The sequence below is a fragment of the Cyprinodon tularosa genome, unplaced genomic scaffold (genome assembly GCF_016077235.1).
Source record: "Cyprinodon tularosa strain WSP-4 unplaced genomic scaffold, ASM1607723v1 ctg1146, whole genome shotgun sequence".
NCBI classification, from domain to species: domain Eukaryota; kingdom Metazoa; phylum Chordata; class Actinopteri; order Cyprinodontiformes; family Cyprinodontidae; genus Cyprinodon; species Cyprinodon tularosa.
Genome location: NW_024037944.1, coordinates 89,094 through 109,464, shown reverse-complemented (window position 1 = coordinate 109,464; position 20,371 = coordinate 89,094). Strand labels below are relative to the sequence as shown.

The 20,371-nt window shown below is 38.0% G+C and overlaps 1 protein-coding gene across 2 annotated transcripts in view; it reads right to left on the bottom strand.

The window, feature by feature from the left end:
• Positions 1 to 20,371, bottom strand: part of LOC119796321 (serine/threonine-protein kinase N2-like) — a 40,134-nt gene that overhangs the window by 19,334 nt on the left and 429 nt on the right. Inside the window, exon 1 of one of the 2 annotated variants that reach the window (XM_038304827.1) lies at positions 3,920 to 4,173. The exons of the other annotated variant lie outside the window; for it this stretch is intronic. Coding sequence (XP_038160755.1) covers positions 3,920 to 3,982 — 63 coding nt within the window. The 5' untranslated portion in view covers positions 3,983 to 4,173. Of the gene's footprint in view, positions 1 to 3,919; positions 4,174 to 20,371 lie in introns of those variants that run through there. 2 annotated transcript variants of the gene reach the window in all.

Genomic DNA, 20,371 nt, shown 5'->3' with positions numbered 1-20,371 from the left:
TGATTGATAGTTGAAGATTATTTCAATAATCGATTAATCTGATTGTTTCAGTCTTAGATATTACTAACCAACCGTACTGACCAACATTATTTTAGCCGATCACATTCCCACACACCGCAGCTTCTTTAAGGGAAAGTAGAGGGAGGAGCCAAACCTGTTAACTGGCCTTCTGACCAACCAACCTCCCTCTGGCTTCTCTCCAGCGTCAGTTAAACCTGATCCAGCCTCAATGCGCCCTCTTTTCTCCGCCGCTGTCAGTCACCACTGACCCGCATCTTTAAAACCCTCACTTGGTAATCGATAACTCGTTAACAGGAGTATACAGACTCTAAATCAGGTTTAACCAATTAAAAATCATCCAGGGTCTGAATAAAGAAAGTCATCAACCAGTAAAGGTCCGGAGACATTTTTAATTATAATCTGTTACTTTAAACTGAATTTAACACTGAAATAAAATGAGGTTTTTATGCGTCCATGTTATACATTGAATTTTTAAATAAATAATATAAAAAATTTTTTTCATTTTAAAATTGTTTTTGAAGTAGATAACAACAATCGTTCAGTTTGATTTTTATACAATTTCCTGATTCCCATATTTTCTCAAACAGCTGAACTTAGCGTTTGTTATTTCGCTCCGCAGGGCTTTACCGTATTAACAGGAGAAGAGGTGCAAGTGAAATTAGACACTGTCGTCAGACAACATGCGGTAATTTTTAATGTTTTAAATCAGGTTGGGTGAACTTCTCCTGGTGAACTTTCATAAAAAACTTTCTTTAAGGAAACGTAGGCTATCTGATTATTAATCAGAATAAAAATAATCGACAGATTAATTGATAAATAATCGTTCCAGCCATATAATATATTGAGCTAAAGAAGATATATTTTTTCTCATATTAAATTTAATACCGCTCAATCCAGAACTTCTCAAGTGGAAAAGTTTTAGTATTTTTACCTGGTTTATAATTTCGTAAGAAATCTTCTTTGAGAAATCTTTGGCTATCCGATTATTGATCAATGAATGGAAAAAAAATAATCGATAGATTAATCGATTTGAAAAATAAATGTTAGTTGCAGCCGTAACTGATTCCAAAACCTTATGTCAGGATACGATGCTAATCTAGCATGTATCTATGCTCAAGACAATTAAAGTCTGCATATTTTTGCTGTAGCCAATCGATATCTTGATTATTTGCATAAGGGATATAAACAACTTATTGGTTTACGATGAATTGCTTATTATTGGTTTATTGGATTAAAACTGTTTCCATCTGATTGATTGATAGATAATGTCCACTTAAAAGGAATCTGGAATCTGTCCAGTAGAGGGCGCTGCTGTTGATTCATACCCCAGATTCCATATCCTCCGTCTCCACCCCCACGTACGTCGTGTGGAGTACTTGTCTGTCAGATTAACCAATGAGAACTGTTCCACAATCGCACGTAAATGTCCACGTACACCTTCAGCGTCCTTCACCGTCAAAATAAAAAGCCGAGCTATTTTTTGCTCTGCTCCGGCAAGGTCAGGAGCCGCATTTGCAATCGCACCAAACAGGAGAAGGAACAGAGAGAAGATCCGGTTTGCTAAATTAAAATACAGTAACGACCGATCACTAACTACAAATTAGTAGTGTTGCTCCGATGCCATGTTTGGCCCCGATAGCCGATACCTGGCTGTAGAGTATCAGCCGATACCCTCTGTTTGAAATTGATGTGTGTATCTGAAGAACTGCAGACTACTTGGATGTAAAATCATTGCCATCATGGCTTCATGTCAAGCTGCTGCCTTCCTTTGTGAAGCAGGAAAAAGACTAAAACAAAGTGAATCCAGTAGAACTTTTTATTGCCTACCTGGAATGGGCGACAATAGTTGAAGAAACATTGGGCACTCAAAGTGCCCTATTGGTTGGTACTCGCCAATACCGATACCACCATTTTATTGCTGGATCGGGGCCCCGCCTGATACTTGCATCAGTGCATAATTACAAGCTAGATCATAATACTTATATATTTCCAAAAACTAAGACCGTTTAATTAAATGATTGGATGCAAACTGGGTCAATTGGAACCGACGCCTACTGATGACATCACCACATTCAAAGCTAGTCTGGAGCCGCATTTCACCTCCTGTTATTAATAGTCTCTAGATAATAATAAATTATGACTTTTTTCATTTAGTGGGGGAATAATAGTTATTTACTGATTTAGTTACGCATTAAATTAGTAAATGGGCCATAAAATGAAGCTTAATTTATAATGTTCTCACCTCAAATGATCTTAAATGAACTTTTAACTTAATCCTCTGAGCTCTGTGAGCGCTAACCTGGAAGCTGCTGCTGCCGCAGTGCATACTGGGACAGCTGTCAGTCTCAAGAACGGACAAGTCTGCTCTGATGCATGCTGGGTAAAGAGGGAGGGCTTAGAACAACATCCGGGGACTTTGTCCATTCTCGGTCTGCTGTTCTTGTTTATTGGAACAGTGCTAGGGCTGAGGCTGATGATGTTTCACGAGGACACGAGAACGCACACGTACACATAGTGAGAAATGGCTAAAGTAACAAAAGGGTGCGAGATTTACTGGTTAACAAACGTAGAAGATTAAAAATCCAAATGGATATTTCATTTAAGAGAGAGAAATGAACCGTCCTTTTCTAGGAAATGGTTTAGCTACCAGGCTAGGCTAACTGCATGCAGCGAGGCTAAAGCTTTATTCTGCTATCCCTGCCTCCTTTTCCAAACGTCAGCTAGGACTGATTTAAAGCGTTTTTTAGAAAAGGCAAAGAAGAATAAACAATCTGGGATTCACATGGAAAATAATAGAATATAGTCTACTTTTTCTAGATGTTTGTTAATTTGCATAGTTGCTCTTAAATAAACTCATTTTGGGAAAATAAATAGTTTTTATATATTTAAAAAAAATATAAAGCTGACTAATAGCTTCTCCAATATTAAACTGGTCCATTATTTTTTTAGGTTTATGACACAATATTGAACCAAAACACAGATTTACCTTCATGAAGCTTCAGAAGGGAAAGATTTATGGGCAAAAGTAAACCTGGACATGAAATGATGTTTTTATAATTGTTGGCATTCATATAAATATACTGATGCGATAACTTAGTATACATTTGATTGGTTTTTGGTATACATCTATTTTGAATTTATGCCCCCCCTGGACCAGCCCCCGCTGGTCAGTACGCTAGTCGTCTGAACTCTGTCCATTCTGGCAGCCAACAGCAAAACAAGCTGCTAATTTAAGCTCCTGGCGTAGCCGACCCTGTGCTGCTTTGAAATGACCGCCTCCAGCTAATGCTGTGATCCAGACAGAAAAGGGTTAATGGGCCACTGATTATAAGTCATATTATTATGTCATATTAATCTGTCTGCATTATTATTGCCAATCAAACGCCCCTAGAAACGTTCTCCTCTCATTTTCTGCTTTTTTTTCCTGGTTTGTTTTGTTGCTTTTTATGCAGGCAGACTAATGGCCCTCTACCATAGACGGCATGAAATGGATAAAAATTAAAATATGTTTAATCTTCTGGGTTTGGTAATTAGTGAAGTTTTGGAATCAGTGATTAACCTGAAGCAATGAGTGTTTAGCTAGTTTGCCAAAAAGTAATCAGTTTGTTCATTTCTTGTTTGAACTTTGTTTTTTTTATCTATTTTAATTTTAAATGCAAGTATCATCATTTTGTGTCCTCAATATTTCTTTTTTGTTTTGTTTTTTACAATAAGACAATTTACATTCCATGTTTAAAATTTCTTTTGACCATACATTGCCTCTTAAAATTGTTCAGAATTTTAGGCACAGCCTGGGAAAAGCTGCCAGTTGTGTCTTCAAACATACGTGCATCAAGCATAACCCAACCTCAAGGCGAAACAACAAGGACTCCCTTCATTTCTGGCTGATTTTTCTCACCACAACTTGATCAGCATCGACCAACTCCATATCCAGATCAGTGGAACAGACGAAGCCACGCATCCTCTGCTGACCGGTTAAACAGTCATCACTTTCAGTTCTGTTAACAGAGCGAGCCGACAACCAGCGGCCCGTCACCTGAGGCCAGAGTCTCAGTCATCCGCCCTGCTTCGCTCTGACTCCCTCACTCAGACTCAGACCGTCGGCATAAACAGGAGAGATAAACCGTCTGAGTAGAGACGGCCAAATCCCTCTTAGCTTCCTCGCTCTGTGAGGTCAGAGCGGCCCAGAATGGGAGCTAATCTCACTGCAGCCCAGAACTGTGGTTAAAATAACAGCAGTTAAAGAATATCACCGGCAGCCCGAGCCAGGGTCACTTTCTCTGCAGCGCTGCGGTAAGAGGATCAGGGACGCCGAAAAAACAAAGAAAAGTCTGCAAACACGCACATTAATCCTCGGTTTAACTTTGCATCTGTAATTTCAATTTCAATTCAATTTATCTTTATTGTCACTGTCACAAGAACAACGAAATTTAAAAAAGTGCCATCGATTGATCAGTGCATATGCTTAAAAAACAAAAATCACTGTCACCACCATTTACACATAATTTAAGAAATAAATAACAACTGATAAAAACAACTAATAAGAATAGTACATTCTCACACACATCATCCATGATGATTAATGGTTATTTTTGGTTGCATTTAGTTTTGTTAATCCTGTCGGGTAAAAACTGTCTCTAAGACGGTTGGTTCTTGGTTTGATTGCTCTGTAAAGCATCAATGGATGAAAAAAAAAATGAAAAAAAGTCTCAGTGGTATCCGCCTTTTTTAACACCAAATTTTAAACACTGAATTTTTTTAACCATTGAATTCCTTACATTTAATTTTTATCTTGTAAAACTGTGCCTGAAAAATATTCACCTGCAAGAAAATTTGCCTGCAAATGTGTTGACCTTTTGGTGAACCCAAGCCAAAGCAATCTACACTCGATGCAGTCGAGCAGCTTCTAGCCAATCAAATTAGCTCATTTGGTCACATGACACAACAGTTGGGCAATTTAGTGCTGAAAGCCCTAAAAAGAAAAGGAGACGACGTATTTGGACAAAGACATGGCTGAGCTAACATGGCTACTATGGTCTGACAGTTTGACAGAAAGAACTCCATTTCACTCATTGCCCCCCCCCGCCATGCTGCTGGGTTTACATCTGAGAGGAAGAAGAAGAATCCTCGTTCGCGCACTGAGCGATTTATCTACAACCACCTTACGACGGCCGACTGAGTTTTAAACATGTTTGATTTTCTCCCGACCTTCTGATTCCTGATGGGGAGGTGGTCGTTAGAGGCTGAGCGCCCCTCGTTACCCGCTGTTCACTACACCACGCACCATCAGGCTGGAAGTCAGCCCGATCGAAAAATTCTTGCACGATTGGAGAAACATCCTGAAAAGGTCAAAAAAAATATATATCATACAGCAGTGTTTTTTTTTTTCTCCTGTTAATGGCTCTTTTACTGAGTTTGGTCCAAAATGTACCAAAATCCAGAGCTGGAAACCTTACAGCAGGGGTCACAGATTAGTGGACCGCTGATCAATTTGATTTAAAACATTTATAAATTACAGCATGTTGTCCAATGACAGTGTCTAATATGACTTGCGCCTCTTCTCCTGTTAATACGGTAAAGCCCTGGGGAGCGTCCGGCTCCAGGCTGCAAGAAAAGTGAAATGGCGTGCTCAAAGATGACCCTGCACATTTAGAGGATGTTTGGCTCAACCTGCTGCTGTGAAGCAGGATTCTCCACCATGAACAGAATCAACAATAAATCTGGATCCAGGCTCAAAATGAGCACCTTGATATGTGCTTGAGAATGGCTTAGTCTCCGGTTAAACCCAGGTTTAAAGCCTTGCAGGGCAGCCTAAAGCCCACTGCCAACATTAAGACAGTGTTAAATTCTGTTTAAAGTAACTGATTATAATTAAAAATGTCTCCAGACCTTCACTGGGTGTTGATTTTCTTTTTAAGAACCACTCTGATTTTTAATTGGTCTCCTCTGCACTAGATTCCAGTATTGATTTCATGATGATCTAGATTTACCGTTACAAACTAAACAACTTTACAGAAACGCCTCTTGACCATCACCCTAATCAGAGCTTGGCAGTAAAGGATGTCTGTAGTGCTTTAATGATTTTCCCTGAGTTTGAATGATGGTGTGACACAGCACCCCCACCCCCCATCTGTTGCTACTCATTAACTTTAAGAACCCTCTGAAACCTTTTCTTCTCTTAAATGAGAAATATGGAATGAACTTTGTCCCATTATTCTTACAGGCAAAGAAGATGTTTTGTAAATAGATGTTTTAATTGAAACTTTTTAAAACATTTTAATCAAAAAAGGTTTAAAGAGTAACTATGGTTTTTTTTCCATTTTATTTTCATGTATTAAAATTTTTAAATGTTTTTTTCAGATTTTCTATTTTATAATTTTTGCTTTTCAAACTAAGTTTCATAAATTGCATTCTTTTGAAATTGTACTTCACAGATCACATTCTCTTAAAGTTAAGCTCAATACAAGTTTGAAAAAAATGCAGTAAGAAAAACCCAATCTGAAAACCAGAATTATAAAAATATAAAATGTGAAAATATACAACTGTAAAAAACTTAATTTGAAACATTAGAAATATGAGATTAAAAAAAAGGTCAAATATTGGATTTTTTTTTTATTTAAAAGTTTCTTTTCAAAGTTTTAATTTCTAGATTTTATTTTATTTTTTTCTCATTTCAGTAAAAAAAACGCATTCCTTGCTTTAAAAAATGATGAAACAAACTTCACACCATAGAGAGAAACTCAACCATTTGCAAGTCGAACAACAAGAAGATTCATTTGGAAATTAAAGGAGCTTCTAAAGTTGCTCTTTTTATGGTTGCTAAATAAAAATAAAATTAAATCAGCTGGTTCTGTAACATTAACAGACAATAAGCACTTAAAAACATTTTTACTTCGTTATTTGGTGTTAAAGACAATATTATAGATGCAATAACAGGATATAAAACCGTTAGCAGTTTTAGGTTTGACCAAAACAAACATTTCAGTTAGTTTTATTGTTTTAGAGCCAAGTTTTAACTAAACTTCACCCAAACCGTTCAGGCATCGTATGAAGATGTTTTTGTCTGTGTTTCTATGATACAGACGATCTCATAAATCTACTTAGACCTGTTCAAATTCCAGGTTTAATAAACTGACAGCATAAAAGTTAAGTCAAAGCACTAAGAAAAAATGGCAGCCTATGACACAGTAATATTTATCAGATCCATCAGACATGCCACGTCTGCAGGACTATTCAAGTCATCACACTGAAAAAACCCGTTTTTCTCCTCTTGTGGTCATTCTTTTGTCCATTTAGATGCATATCTAGGTGACACAGGTCTACATCGTCACCTAACTGAAGGTTTCGGGTTAAAACTGTAAAGCTTTGTGAGCTGGAAGCCTGGGAGGAAACTAACTGCTCAACATAGATCAGGACAATTTTTTAGCAGTTAGCTTGTTTTTCTATTTATTTATTTGTCTATTTTTTTGGTGATATACAGCCCAAAAACAGGTTTTGAAATAATTTAGGGTTGGATTTATCTGACCAGAACAAAGTCCTACTAAAAGTTATCGGGATTTTTTGATTGAGCTGTAGATATTTCCTTAAAAGCTCCATAAAAATGGAATTAAATAAAGGGAAAGAAATCTATTACAAAATTGTACAAAAAAACTGAAAACATGAATGACTCAGGGAAAACAAATAGGGAATGTAAAATATATATATAAAAATGTCTAATTATTTGAAAAATAAATAAATAAATACTAAAGTTACAGTTAAAATATTTTTTCAATTAAGAATGTTTTCTTGATTGAAATGCTGCTCTAGATGACTGAGAGTATCTGGTGTCATTTGTCATTTTATAGCAGATTGCTTGTTTGTTCTGTTTTTGTTTAGGTCATACACAAACCAAAAAAAATTTTATGAAATAATTTAATGTTGGATTCTATTGGATTCGGCTATTTTTTAAAGACACATTTTGATTGACCCATGGATATTTCCTTAAAAGCTACATAAATATGAAATATTGATAAAAATTGAATTAGAAAAAATAAGAAAATTGTACGAAAACAATTCTGAAAAAATAAATGAATTATGAAACACAAATAGGGAAAGGTGAAATATGAAATAAGGGAAATTATTTGAAAAAACAAAACAAAAACAACAATAAATACTAAAGTCAGAGGTAAAAGATTTTCTCCAATTAAGGGGTGTGGGTGGGGGGTGGTTCATCGTTTACTACACGGCACTGTAATTCAATTTAATTATTTTCTCCTACTTTATTATTAGAGTGGGTTTTTGCTTTGTTTTTGTGTAGTTATCTTCGTTTTTTCCGTGTGCATATGCATGTGTTTAGAAAAAAAAAAAAAAAAAAAAGGAAAATGTAAATTGTATTTCTATGATTGAAAGCATTATAATGTGTTTTTCCAATAAAAATATGTAAAAGATTTTCTCCAATTAAGAAATTTTCAGTTTCATTTCTGATTTTGCTTTTTTATATATATATATATATATATATATATATATATATATATATATTTTTTTTTTTTTTTTTTTTTTACTTTCATTGAAAAAATATGTTCTTTACTTGTAACAATAGTGGAACACATGTCACTCCATAGATAAGTTGGGACTCCGTACGGCTGCATGAAGCGAAGCTCTGAATGTTTTTTCCTCCCAACATGCAGAGTTTTTAGAGCCGTTCCTCCTCTATAGGGGTTTCCCTTCTTCAGGAAAGTATAGTTTGCACACGCTCCCCTGGAAAGGCTTCCCTATGACTCATAGGTAAAATGGAGGTCAGGACTGGTTGGAGTTGGGAGGAGGGGTCCTTCATTTGCTCACTCCACTGTAAAATTTCTCTGCACTCTTAGCCACATTTACCCAGTATAAGAGGACAACCATAACGATCCTATTTTACGGCACAACAATGCAAGGAAATAGAAGAAAAGGCCAATCAGATAAGCCAGACATTCGTCAGCTCAGGCAAACGCGGAGCCCTACAGTCTAACAACATTCAGCCCGTAATAACCTTAGGTTCACAGAGTGCCACACATGCCACAGATGCTCGTTGTCATGTGCAGGTATTAAGCGTTTCTCTTCACATACTGACTCATCGGGGAGGAGGAAGACTTCAGAGCAGGAACATGCAGCTTCATAGATTCAAAGAGAAGTGAAGCAGGAACTGTAAGCAAACGCTTCCTCTAATAAGCAAACAGGCAGCGTATGATTGATGGACTCCACTGCTGCGCCTCCACCGTCTATAAGACAGACAAAACTCCGGCTTCAGGCTTTAACCCAACAACTAAAGCACTAATAAAGCGGTTAACATGATTTAAAAATTAACTTCAGCTGTTTAAAATCACAGCAGACCAAACCAGAGATGCTAAGCTTAATGATCAACTTAAACGGCTGCTTAAGTTAAATTTGGTGGCTTGAAAGCGACTTGGATCAGTGTTTAAAACTTCATGTTGGGTCTGAATCCCAGGTTCATGAGTTAACGGCACGAGTTCAGAGACAAAAGGAGAATGGAAAAGTTCAGGCCTGTATCTGAGCCCAGGCTGGTAGGGCTGAGCTTTCCCTCAGACGCTCCACTATATGTTCCCGCACAGAAGCGGCCAAGTAGAAACAGACGGTAATAAACATAGATTCTAGTAGCATAACCCATATCTCTGGATAGATTGCACCGTATGCAACATTATACTCTTTGAGCCTCTGTTAAAGGTCACTTCTGACGTGCCAGAGAGCGACCAATGAGCCGCCGCGCCTCGCTTTAACAGAACACGCTCAGATGTGTCTGCAGGTGCCGTTAGTATTAGAGCCCATCAATTTTACTAACTGACTAAGTTACTGGCAGCCAGAGGATTGAACCTGATGTGCAAAAATAACACACCCCAATCCAACTGTTGTTTATGTCACGGATTACAAACTAGATTTGGATTAAAAGAAAGCTACACTTAAGAGACTCCATCAGAAGCGTTTGCGTGACCACAGCTGCCACGGCTTCAGAGAACAGGAAATATATAGGGATGCACGATATAATCGGCCCCCTATCGGTATCGGCCTTAAAACTGAATTTGATCAGCTTCTGAGTTTCTAAAGTCTAAAAATAAATAAATATTACTTCTTCTTCTTCCTCAAAAACTTCATTTTTACAGACTTAAAAACTTCTAAAGACGAGGGAAAAAATATTGATCCATTAAAATATCCCAATATCTTCATATGCTGATATATTGCCATTTAAAAACACCATATCAATCTCTTTTACTAATGAAATATTGCTATATGTCATCGTTATGCTACGAAATCCCCCGAAAATTCACCAAATGTTGCCATATTTTTATATGTTGATATATTGACGCGGTATCGATCTATTTTACTAAGAAAATCTCACAAGAATTTGCAAAATATCACCAGAGTTTGTAACAGAACGATGAAATTTCACCAGATTTTGAAAGTAAAATAGATCGATACCGCGTTTTTAAAAATCTATTTGATATCAGCATATGAAAATATATTTGAGTATATTATTTTTCAAAGTGTCAGAAATGGATAACAAAACTGCTATTTTCAATGACTACTTATTTTTGTCCAGCTTTAACATCGGTATCGATATCGGTTATCGGCTACATGAGTTTTAAAATATCGGATATCGGCCAAAATCCCAATATCCTGCATCCCTAGAAATATAGGAGCAATATTTCTGGGAAATTATTTCTCTGGATTGTTTTGTGTCTGGATCTCAATTTGTCTGCTTGCAGAAGGATTTGAAAATGTGTAAATAAATCTGGAAATGTGTGAGATTTGTGTGACCGTACAACAGAAATGTGGAGTCAACAAGTCATCTCCATGTCATGTATTTAATCTACCCAGCCAATTAACCAGGTGAGTCCAATCTGCACAGGTTAATTCACGGTGAAGATTGGACTCACCTGCTTCAGCGGCTGGGTAGAACAAATACATGACATGGAGATGACTTGTTGACTCCACATTGCCCATGTCTGCCGTACAACAATCTTCAAATGTGTAAAACTACTTATGTTTGTATTCCGGTTTGCAAATGTGTAAAGAAATCCACAAATCTTTATTTGTATACCAAGATTTGCAAATGCGCACTAAGATTTGCAAGTGTGCCTTAGGAGCAAAGGCTTGGTCTCATGCAAAAGGTCTTCAATAATGGAAATTAGCATATTTGTCTGACCAGATTCCCTTTTATCAGCGGAAAAATTTATTTTTGCATAATTTGGCTACTTTTTCCACTGTGCCAAAAATCTAATTTCCTCCTAGCTCCCTGCCCAAAAAAACCTTTATGGAACAAACAAGCTTCAACTTCTTCAGTCCAAATTTGCTGGACTTAAAGTCAAGATGTGGATCTATAAAGTCTGAGGTTCATCCAGAGATTCTAATGAGTTTCATGGTGTTTATTTTGGGAGAAAAAAAAACATTTGGCAAGGCTAATTTTTGTTAATTTTTCTTTGTTTAATCACCTATAAAAATAGTGGTTCCACCTGAAAAATATTCCTCAATGCCTTTCTGTTATACAAACACAAACAATTCTATTTCCAATTAATAGTTTAGGAGCTAAACTTGCTTTAATTCACAAATGTAATTTCAGGGGAGAATTTCTTCCTACACTGCAAAAAATCTAAATCTAGATAAGTCATTTTTTCTTAAAATAAGTGCATTTGTTCTTGAATTAAGGAGGTAAAAGAGACATTTTGCCAATGGAACAAGACAATTTACACTTAAAATAAGAAAACACTATTGCATTTTCTTATTTCAAGTGCATTTTATCTAATTATCTTATTTCAAGAGTAAAAATACTCACTCCATTGGCAAACTATCTCATTTACCTACTCAAATTAAGGGTAAATACACTTAATTTAAGAAATTTTTACTTATTTCTAGATCGTTTTTGCAGTGTAAAACACTCAGGGCTTAAGGGGTTAAATATTGCAAGTAAATAAACCTTTTAGTTAGATCATAAATAAGGCTAACAATGTTTTGCAACAATAGATCCAGATCAATATAGCTGAGGTTTCAGTAAAGAAATGAATTAGGTGTCTTAGCTTCAGCACAGTTCGGCAAAATCCCTTCCATAAAAGAATTAAACAATGATGCTTATGATTAACTGTTAATAAATAAGTTTTTAGATAAAAGATTTGTTCCATCTAATTAATCATCTGCTCAGAAGTATCATTCATGGCTGTAATGTTACATGCGTCCACCAGAGGGCACAACTACTCATTATTAAAGTGAGACATGCAAGAGAAGAAATATGGAGGCCTTGTCTCTACCTGATCCGTATCGTCCGCTCATCCCCGATGATTTTCTCACTTAAAAACATATTAAAACTACTTTATTCCCACTAATCACAGCAAATAGAGCTGCAAGGCAAAGAAAGGATAGAGTAGCTCCGCCCAACGCGCGTCAAACCTACTTTTGCACCGCGCAGCTGGAGCAGCAATGATGGTGCAAGCAGGAAAAAGGAAGCAGCAGACGCGATTTTGCTGCTCCTGCTGCGTCTGGTGTGAACGTAGCATAAACCAAAACCAGGCTTTGTTGGGCTGCTGGATAAAACGTGGAACTAAACGCTATTTCTGACATTTTGAATTGAAAAATCTTCCTGGATGGAAGAGAAACGTCTTCAAACTTGGAAACAAAGTCCAGGAGATTGATTTTTTTAACTCTTTATTTTTTTAACAACCACTTTTTTTTTCCTCTGGCAAAAGAAAAGACAACTGTGACTTAGTCAGCACTCCTCTCAGATCATCAACTTGTTATGGGTGTCGGTGTTTCAGTTGGAGGAAAAGAAGCTTCTCGTCCATTTTAAATGGAGCAACGTTAGGCGAGATTTAAAAGTTGCGGTACAGAAAATGATAGGATCAAAGGCTGGTATGCTGTGAGAAGCTCATACCAGCCCTTCCTCCCTGCTTCCAAGCCTCCCGTCTAAATACATCCTGACCTGTTGCTCTGAGCTGCAAACGTAGCTCTGTGAACACAGCAGTATTTTACAGAGAGATACGAGGGGAGGAGCTAATGTCTTTACAACCAGCAGAGAGACTCTTTACACAGCCATTCAATGTCTTATAGCCCACGCTGGAAATACGTCCATTTAGTCAAGGCTTGTGTAAGTTAGCCGAAGGAACACCGTGCTAAAAGCTGAACACAGGGAACATAAAGATTATTCTAGAGCAGCAGCTCCCCTCGTCTCAGTCAGGGACTTCAGTATAAACCAATCTGCAACCTTTCATATCCAAAGAGCCATTTCACCCCGAATCTGACCAAATAAAAGTTGTTTAGAGCTGCAAAGTACGTGACTTTTTTAGAAAAACGACCTATAGGAAATTATTTGCCGTCTTAAACAAACAATGTATGTATTTCTAGCTTTTAAAATATTAAAACACCTAAATTCCAAGCTAATTAAAAGGAAAATGGCTCTAAAATATATTTCTGGTTCCTTTAATGTCCTTCTAATCCATCTTACTAAAGCTTTTAAGACAGGTATTTATTTTGTAGTACATTATTCAGCTCTTTTTATACATTTTAGCTGCCATTAAGAGCCGCTGTAGAGGGTGCAAAGAGCCGCAGGTTAGAGACACCTGGTCCACATGAAATATCATAATCAGAGCTTTAATTTAGGAACGAGTCCGATTCCGAAAAAGAAAAAAAAGTACTTCAAGTGACTGAAGCAGGTCGTTGATGTTTAAACCGAGCTAATCGTCTCTTAGCTCATGTTTTCAGGGGCGTGGATTCCTTATCTATTTACACAAGGGGGAAAAAAGGCAAATACTGGCAAAAAAGACACTGACTCACATTTTAAATTGGTATATTTGTCCTTTTGGTTTCTTTATTTTTTAATAATAGCAAAAGCTGAGCTAAAAAACAGGCTAACACAAACTTCCATTGATCAACTAAACTGGAACAACCAGAGGTGAAAACGTGATTTGAACCTTTGATGATCTGCAGTTTCCCATCCGTTTAAATCGCTGGAGAGCTCAGTTATGCATTTAACTATTTTTACAGAACATTTCCTGCAGCCTGGCTGAGATTAAAGTCAATATGTCACACACTGATCAAACATTAAAGATGATTAAAGTGCATGTAACGCCTCTCTTTTCAGGTCTTTTATAAAATAAAGCAAGTTAAATGGAAAAGTCCGGTCAGCAAGGAATGATGAATGGGTCATTATTTATACCTAGAACTAACACGATCCCGGGGAGTTAATGAATGCAGCGTAAATCAGTAAAAAAATACAAATAATTATCGTCTGGGAGCGGCCATTTTTACCCAAATATAGTAACCCCTCCCTCCTGCCATCTTCCAGCAGTGACGTCACGGTGCGGTAAGCCTAGCGCCATTCTCCCCGCTTTCCAAGCTAAATCAATGGGAACTACTAGACACATCTGCAATCAACAACAATTATTGAAGATTTCCAGAGGACTTCACCATTGAAATTCACCAGAGCTATAGTGAAACTGACAATGCCCACGTGCATGGCAGCTGGATGCTGGAATACATCGGGTAAAAGTGGAAAAAAGAGTTATTTACTTGGATAAAACTTTTCCACCTGAGGAGTTCTGGATAGAGCAGATTGACAGACGGAAAAGATAATTTTTTTTATCTTAAATGTAGAATGTTTGGATATTTTCTTTTACAATCTCTTAGTGTGTCGCTTTGTGAACCTAAAGGCCCGGTTTAGAGTCTCTATACTCCAGTTAACAATTAACTGATTACTAAATTAGATGCTGATTATTTCAATAAGCAATTAATCCTGATTAATTGTTTCAGCCCTTTTTTTAAATGTCCTTTTATTTGATCCTTTGAGTCACTACAACCTTTATTGATGCTGACCAGGGGGGGGATTTACCACTAATACTAGGCAGTTGCCTAGGGCCCCAAGTTCCTGGGGGCCCCATAAAACTCTGGCCGTTTCTCAATATGTATACTTGTGTGTTCTCGTGTCCTCGTGAACACCATCAGCATCAGCCCTAGTACTGTTCCACTTCACAAGAACAGCAGAACGAGAAGACGAAGTCCCCGGATGTTGTTCTCGCCCCTCCCTCTTTACCCAGCATGCATCAGAGCAGACTCGAGGTTGACAGCTGTCCCAGCATGCACTGCGGCAGCGGCAGCTTTCAAAGGAGCGCTCCATTGCAAGTTAGAAGCTCTCATTTCTGTTGCTGTTGTTCAATAAAAGTACATTTTAAGATAATTTAAGGCGAGAATATTATAATTTAAAGTAGGGCTGGGCGATAATTCAATAACGATATATATCGATCGATAGATGTGTGGCGCAATAGAAAAATAGAGGGTTAAAAGTTCGATAAAACGATAAAAGTTCGATAAAAAAGAAACGCAGTTTTCCTTCCTTCTCATTGTAGCCTAGCATGTAGGTTTATGCTAGTCACTGCTTCCTCCCAACCAATCACAATCGCGGACCCAGGCAAGCCGTCACAAGGCGCCGCCCTCTCAAACCACAACACAGAGCACATGAAGCTGTGCAGCAAGGAGAGGCGGAGGAAATTGTTCCAAAGAAGGGTTTTTGTAGTTCGCCAGTCTGGCAGTATTTCGGTCATGGCAAGTCGGACCAAAAACAAACCACAGTCATCTGGAAAATGTGTCGGGAACCAGTGAAAACCAGTCTGATAACACAACCAACTTTTTTTTTTTTATCATCTCAGCCGCTCACAGCCGCAGGAGTACGAGCTGTGTAGGCCCCGACGCGGCTCTCCTCCCAGGAATCTTCGGGAATTTCGGGAAAATATATATACAGGTGCTGGTCATAAAATTAGAATATCATGAAAAAGTAGATTGATTTCAGTAATTCCATTTAAAAAGTGAAACTTGTATATTATATTCATACATTACATACAAACTCATATATTTCAGATGTTTATTTTGTTTAATTTTGATGATTACAAATGACAACAAATGAAAATCTCAAATTCATCATATCAGAAAATTAGAATATTACTGAAGACCAATAAAAACAAAGGATTTATAGAAATGTTGGCCAACTGAAAAGTATGAACATGAAAAGTATGAGCATGTACAGCACTCAGTATTTAGTTGGGCCTCCTTTGGCCTGTATTACTGCAGCAATGCGGCGTGGCATGGAGTCGATCAGTCTGTGGCACTGCTCAGGTGTTATGATAGCCCAGGTTGCTCTAATAGTGGCTTTTAGCTCTTCTGAATTGTTGGGTCTGGTGTATTGCATCTTCTTCTTCACAATACCCCATAGATTTTCTATGGGGTTAAGGTCAGGAGAGTTTGCTGGCCAATTAAGAACAGGGATACCATGGTCCTTCAACCAGGTACTGGTAGCTTTGGCACTGTGTGCAGGTGCCAAGTCCTGTTGGAAAATGAAATCTGCATCTCCAAAAAGTTGGTCAGCTGCAGGAAGCATGAAGTGCTCTAAAACTTCCTGGTATGTGGCTGCGTTGACCCTGGACCTCAGAAAACACAATGGACCAACACCAGCAGATGACATGGCACCCCAAACCATCACTGACTGTGGAAACTTTACACTGGACTTCAAGCAACGTGGATGAAGTGCCTCTCTTCTTTTCCTCCAGACTCTGGGACCTTGATTTCCAAAGGAAATGCAAAATTTACTTTCATCAGAGAACATGACTTTGGACCACTCACCAGCAGTCCAGTCCTGTTTCTCTTTAGCCCAGGCAAGACGCTTCTGACGCTGTCTGTGGTTCAAGAGTGGCTTGACACAAGGAATGCGACAGCAGAAACCCATGTCTTTCATACGTCTGTGTGTGGTGGTTCTTGAAGCACTCACTCCAGCTGCAGTCCACTCTTTGTGAATCTCCCCCACATTTTTGAAGGGGTTTTGTTTCACAATCCTCTCCAGGGTGCGGTTATCTCTCTTGCTTGTACACTTTTTTCGACCACATCTTTTCCTTCCCTTCGCCTCTCTATTAATGTGCTTGGACACTGAGCTCTGTGAACAGCCAGCCTCTTTAGCGATGACCTTTTGTGTCTTGCCCTCCTTGTGCAAGGTGTCGATGGTCGTCTTTTGGACAACTGTCAAGTCAGCAGTCTTCCCCATGATTGTGTAGCCTATAGAACTAGACTGAAAGACCATTTAAAGGCTTTTGCAGGTGGTTTGAGTTAATTAGCTGATTAGAGTGTGGCACCAGGGGCCATCAATTTTGAACCATTTCACAATATTCTAATTTTCTGATATGATGAATTTGAGATTTTCATTTGTTGTCATTTGTAATCATCAAAATTAAACAAAATAAACATCTGAAATATATGAGTTTGTATGTAATGTATGAATATAATATACAAGTTTCACTTTTTAAATGGAATTACTGAAATCAATCTACTTTTTCATGATATTCTAATTTTATGACCAGCACCTGTATATTTTCAGTTCTGGGCAGTTTCCCACGTAGTTCTAACAATTGAGAGAAAAATGCTGAGGGGCCAGAAACTTCAAAGTAATAACTCAGGTTAAAGCAGGAAACGGCGGCGGCGGTGGGGGGGCATTTATTTATTTGTTATATTTATCTTGGTCACTTTTCTGGTCACTTTAGTTTATTCTTTGTCAGTATTTAATAACATAACTCAGGTCTCTCAAGTTATTTTTCTTTACAACAATTCTGTTATGGTTAAAAAAGTTGGTTAAATAAAGATTTAATTGGAAGTCTGTGTTTGTGTTTTTTACTAAAATTAAATCATTTAGCAATATTACAAAACGTCCAGGCAGAGCTGCACATAAAATATGGTTTCAAATCTTTTCAATAATTATCAATATCGATCAATATGCATTTTTTTTTTTTTATAGATAAGCTTTTTTTCTATATCGCCCAGCCCTAATTTAAAGTGTCACTGTATGGTTCATTTACCGATTTAATGCGGAATTAAAATAAAAATATTCCAAAGTTGAGAGGACTGTGGCAACTAGCGGACCTCCGAGGCTAACGGCGGCCCTCTCTCTGCATAGCCGTGTGGGAAGGACCGCTGGCTCTGATGAAAATGTTTTTGTTATATTTGGCAAAATGTTCATTTGATTTGTGTTTATCTGACTGTGTTCATTATTATTCCCCCACTAGATGAAAAAAGTCATTTATTATTATCTACAGGGGAGATCTTCTTCGTTTTCCAGGCCAAGGACCCCAAACTGATGGTTAGATGGAGCGGGGACCCCCTAATTATATATATTGTATGAAATAGTGTTCTATCAAACTGGTCCTATAGTCACTCTATTACAGATGAAGTAATGTAACTAAAGTAATCCCTCCCTGGGATTATTAAAGTATTTCTGATTCCTGGTTGATGGGACAGGTGTTGTGAATGAAACGGTGTCCAGCTTGAAAGAGCTCCTGTGTGTCGCTGAATGTGAGCATTGATGACTGAAAGACATCTTCTGCCTCCATTTATCTGTTTACTACAGTCTGTTGGATTCATGTTCATGTGGATTTAAAGACATTTCAATTAGTGGAGAAAATTTGCAGCGGGAGAAATCTAAAAACAAAAAAGCCTAAAGAACCAAAGCTTTTACGACCCCCAATCAGGACCTCTGTGGACCCCCTAGGGGTCGCAGACCCCCTGTTGAAGACCTCTGAACTGGAGACTATTAATAACAGGAGGATAAATGCAGCTTTAGACGAGCTGAGCGTGTGATGACATCATGAATTCGCTTCTGTTCCAATTGACCCAATTTTATGCTGCGTGCTCCTGTTCTCACCAAGTCCAGACTTTCTTGTGTTCTTCTCAAGAACATACTTGGTGAGACGAGTCCGTACTCGCGTTCTAGTGAATTGAGAAACGCGGAGAGTTTCCATGTATGGTTAATATAACTATTCCTTATTTCTGCATATTAATTATTTTTTTGATTAAAATCCTTTGGCTAAAATGCCATCAGAACGCTGATAATATTAAGTGCGTCTCAGCCCCCCCCATCAGTGTCCACCATATTGGATCAGTCCATTTGCTGCACATGTTCAGAAAGGTCCAAACAGACAGCAGCAAACCATTTGAAAACAAACCATGCAAAGAGCAGTGTTGCCAACTTAGCGCTTTAGTCGCTATATTTAGCCACTTTTCAGACCCCTCTAGCACTTTGATTTCTAAAAAGCTCCTAGCGCCAAATCTAGAGACTTTTTTCTGCTACTGGAGACTTTGGAGACAACATCTAAAAGCAGCGAACTCTGCTCTCCAGAGCGAGTAGATTGGTAACCCCGCCTCCTGCTCTCCTCTATCTTGTCTGCTGTCATGATTCATGCAGCTATTATTTCATCCAAATGAAAAATGGAGAACAGATAAGCAGATCATGGCTTGTCTGCAGTGAAAAGAAGGACTGGGTTATTTACTTTGGCCTTTTTGGAAACACAGGAAGGAGCAATCAGCTAAGTGAGCTTAGTGCTTGGAAAAAATCTTTCATTCCTTTAGAGACAGCATGAAAAGTCAGCTGAGTACAAAACATAGAGAGGAAAACAAGAAGAAAAGGGACAAGAAGAGAGGGACACAACCTAGAACAGATCACGGATGTCTATTCTATTAACATTTCTACATCTGGAGAATGGGGCTGTTTATGTCTTCTCCATTCAGAGGAGCCCCTGCCTGTCTCTGCCTAGGGCCCCAAATTTCCTAAATCCGCCCCTGATGCTGACAGAGAAACTTTAATACGTTAAAGTTTTAAGTAAATCTAGCATTATGTCACCACTTTTTTACCACATCCAATGAACAATGCATGTTTAAAACGCTTAACCTTCCTTTTTCTACCTCAGACATGATCATGTGATGGTTTAAAACTTGTTTTATTTCCCTCTTTATTTAACATCCGTGTCATTAGAACATCTGCTTCGCTTTGAACGTGTTTACATGAACCCACCTCACCTTAATACCAAACTTGGGACGTCTGCTCCTGGAGCTGACGTCACCCAAATGAAACCACATTAATCTGGATCCTTATTGATCCTAAACACCGACACGCTCCGTTTACACCGTGGGAACAGGGGGCTGCTAAAAAAAAAACACATTTCCTGGCGGCAGCCTGTGGCTGCTCGCAAGTTTAACCAGTTTAAAAAGTTTAGGACAACTTCTTTAGTAAACAAACGCTTGTTTTTACTATTTTCCCATAAATCAATGCGACACGGGAGCAGCTAACCAGTTTACAGAAGAGAAGCAGGCTAACTTTACTGTTATAATCTTTAATAAAACATTTATTTACTTATTTATTTATTTATTTTAAATAAAGCAGCACTTCGCTGTTAGTTTTACTTTTCTTTTTCTTTAAAGAACAATAACTTCCACCAGCAGAAACTCTGTGACTGAGCTGAATATTCCAGAGGAACTCAGACTGTTTCCCAGGCCTCGATCCATGGCAGGATCCCGGACTGTCCTCTGG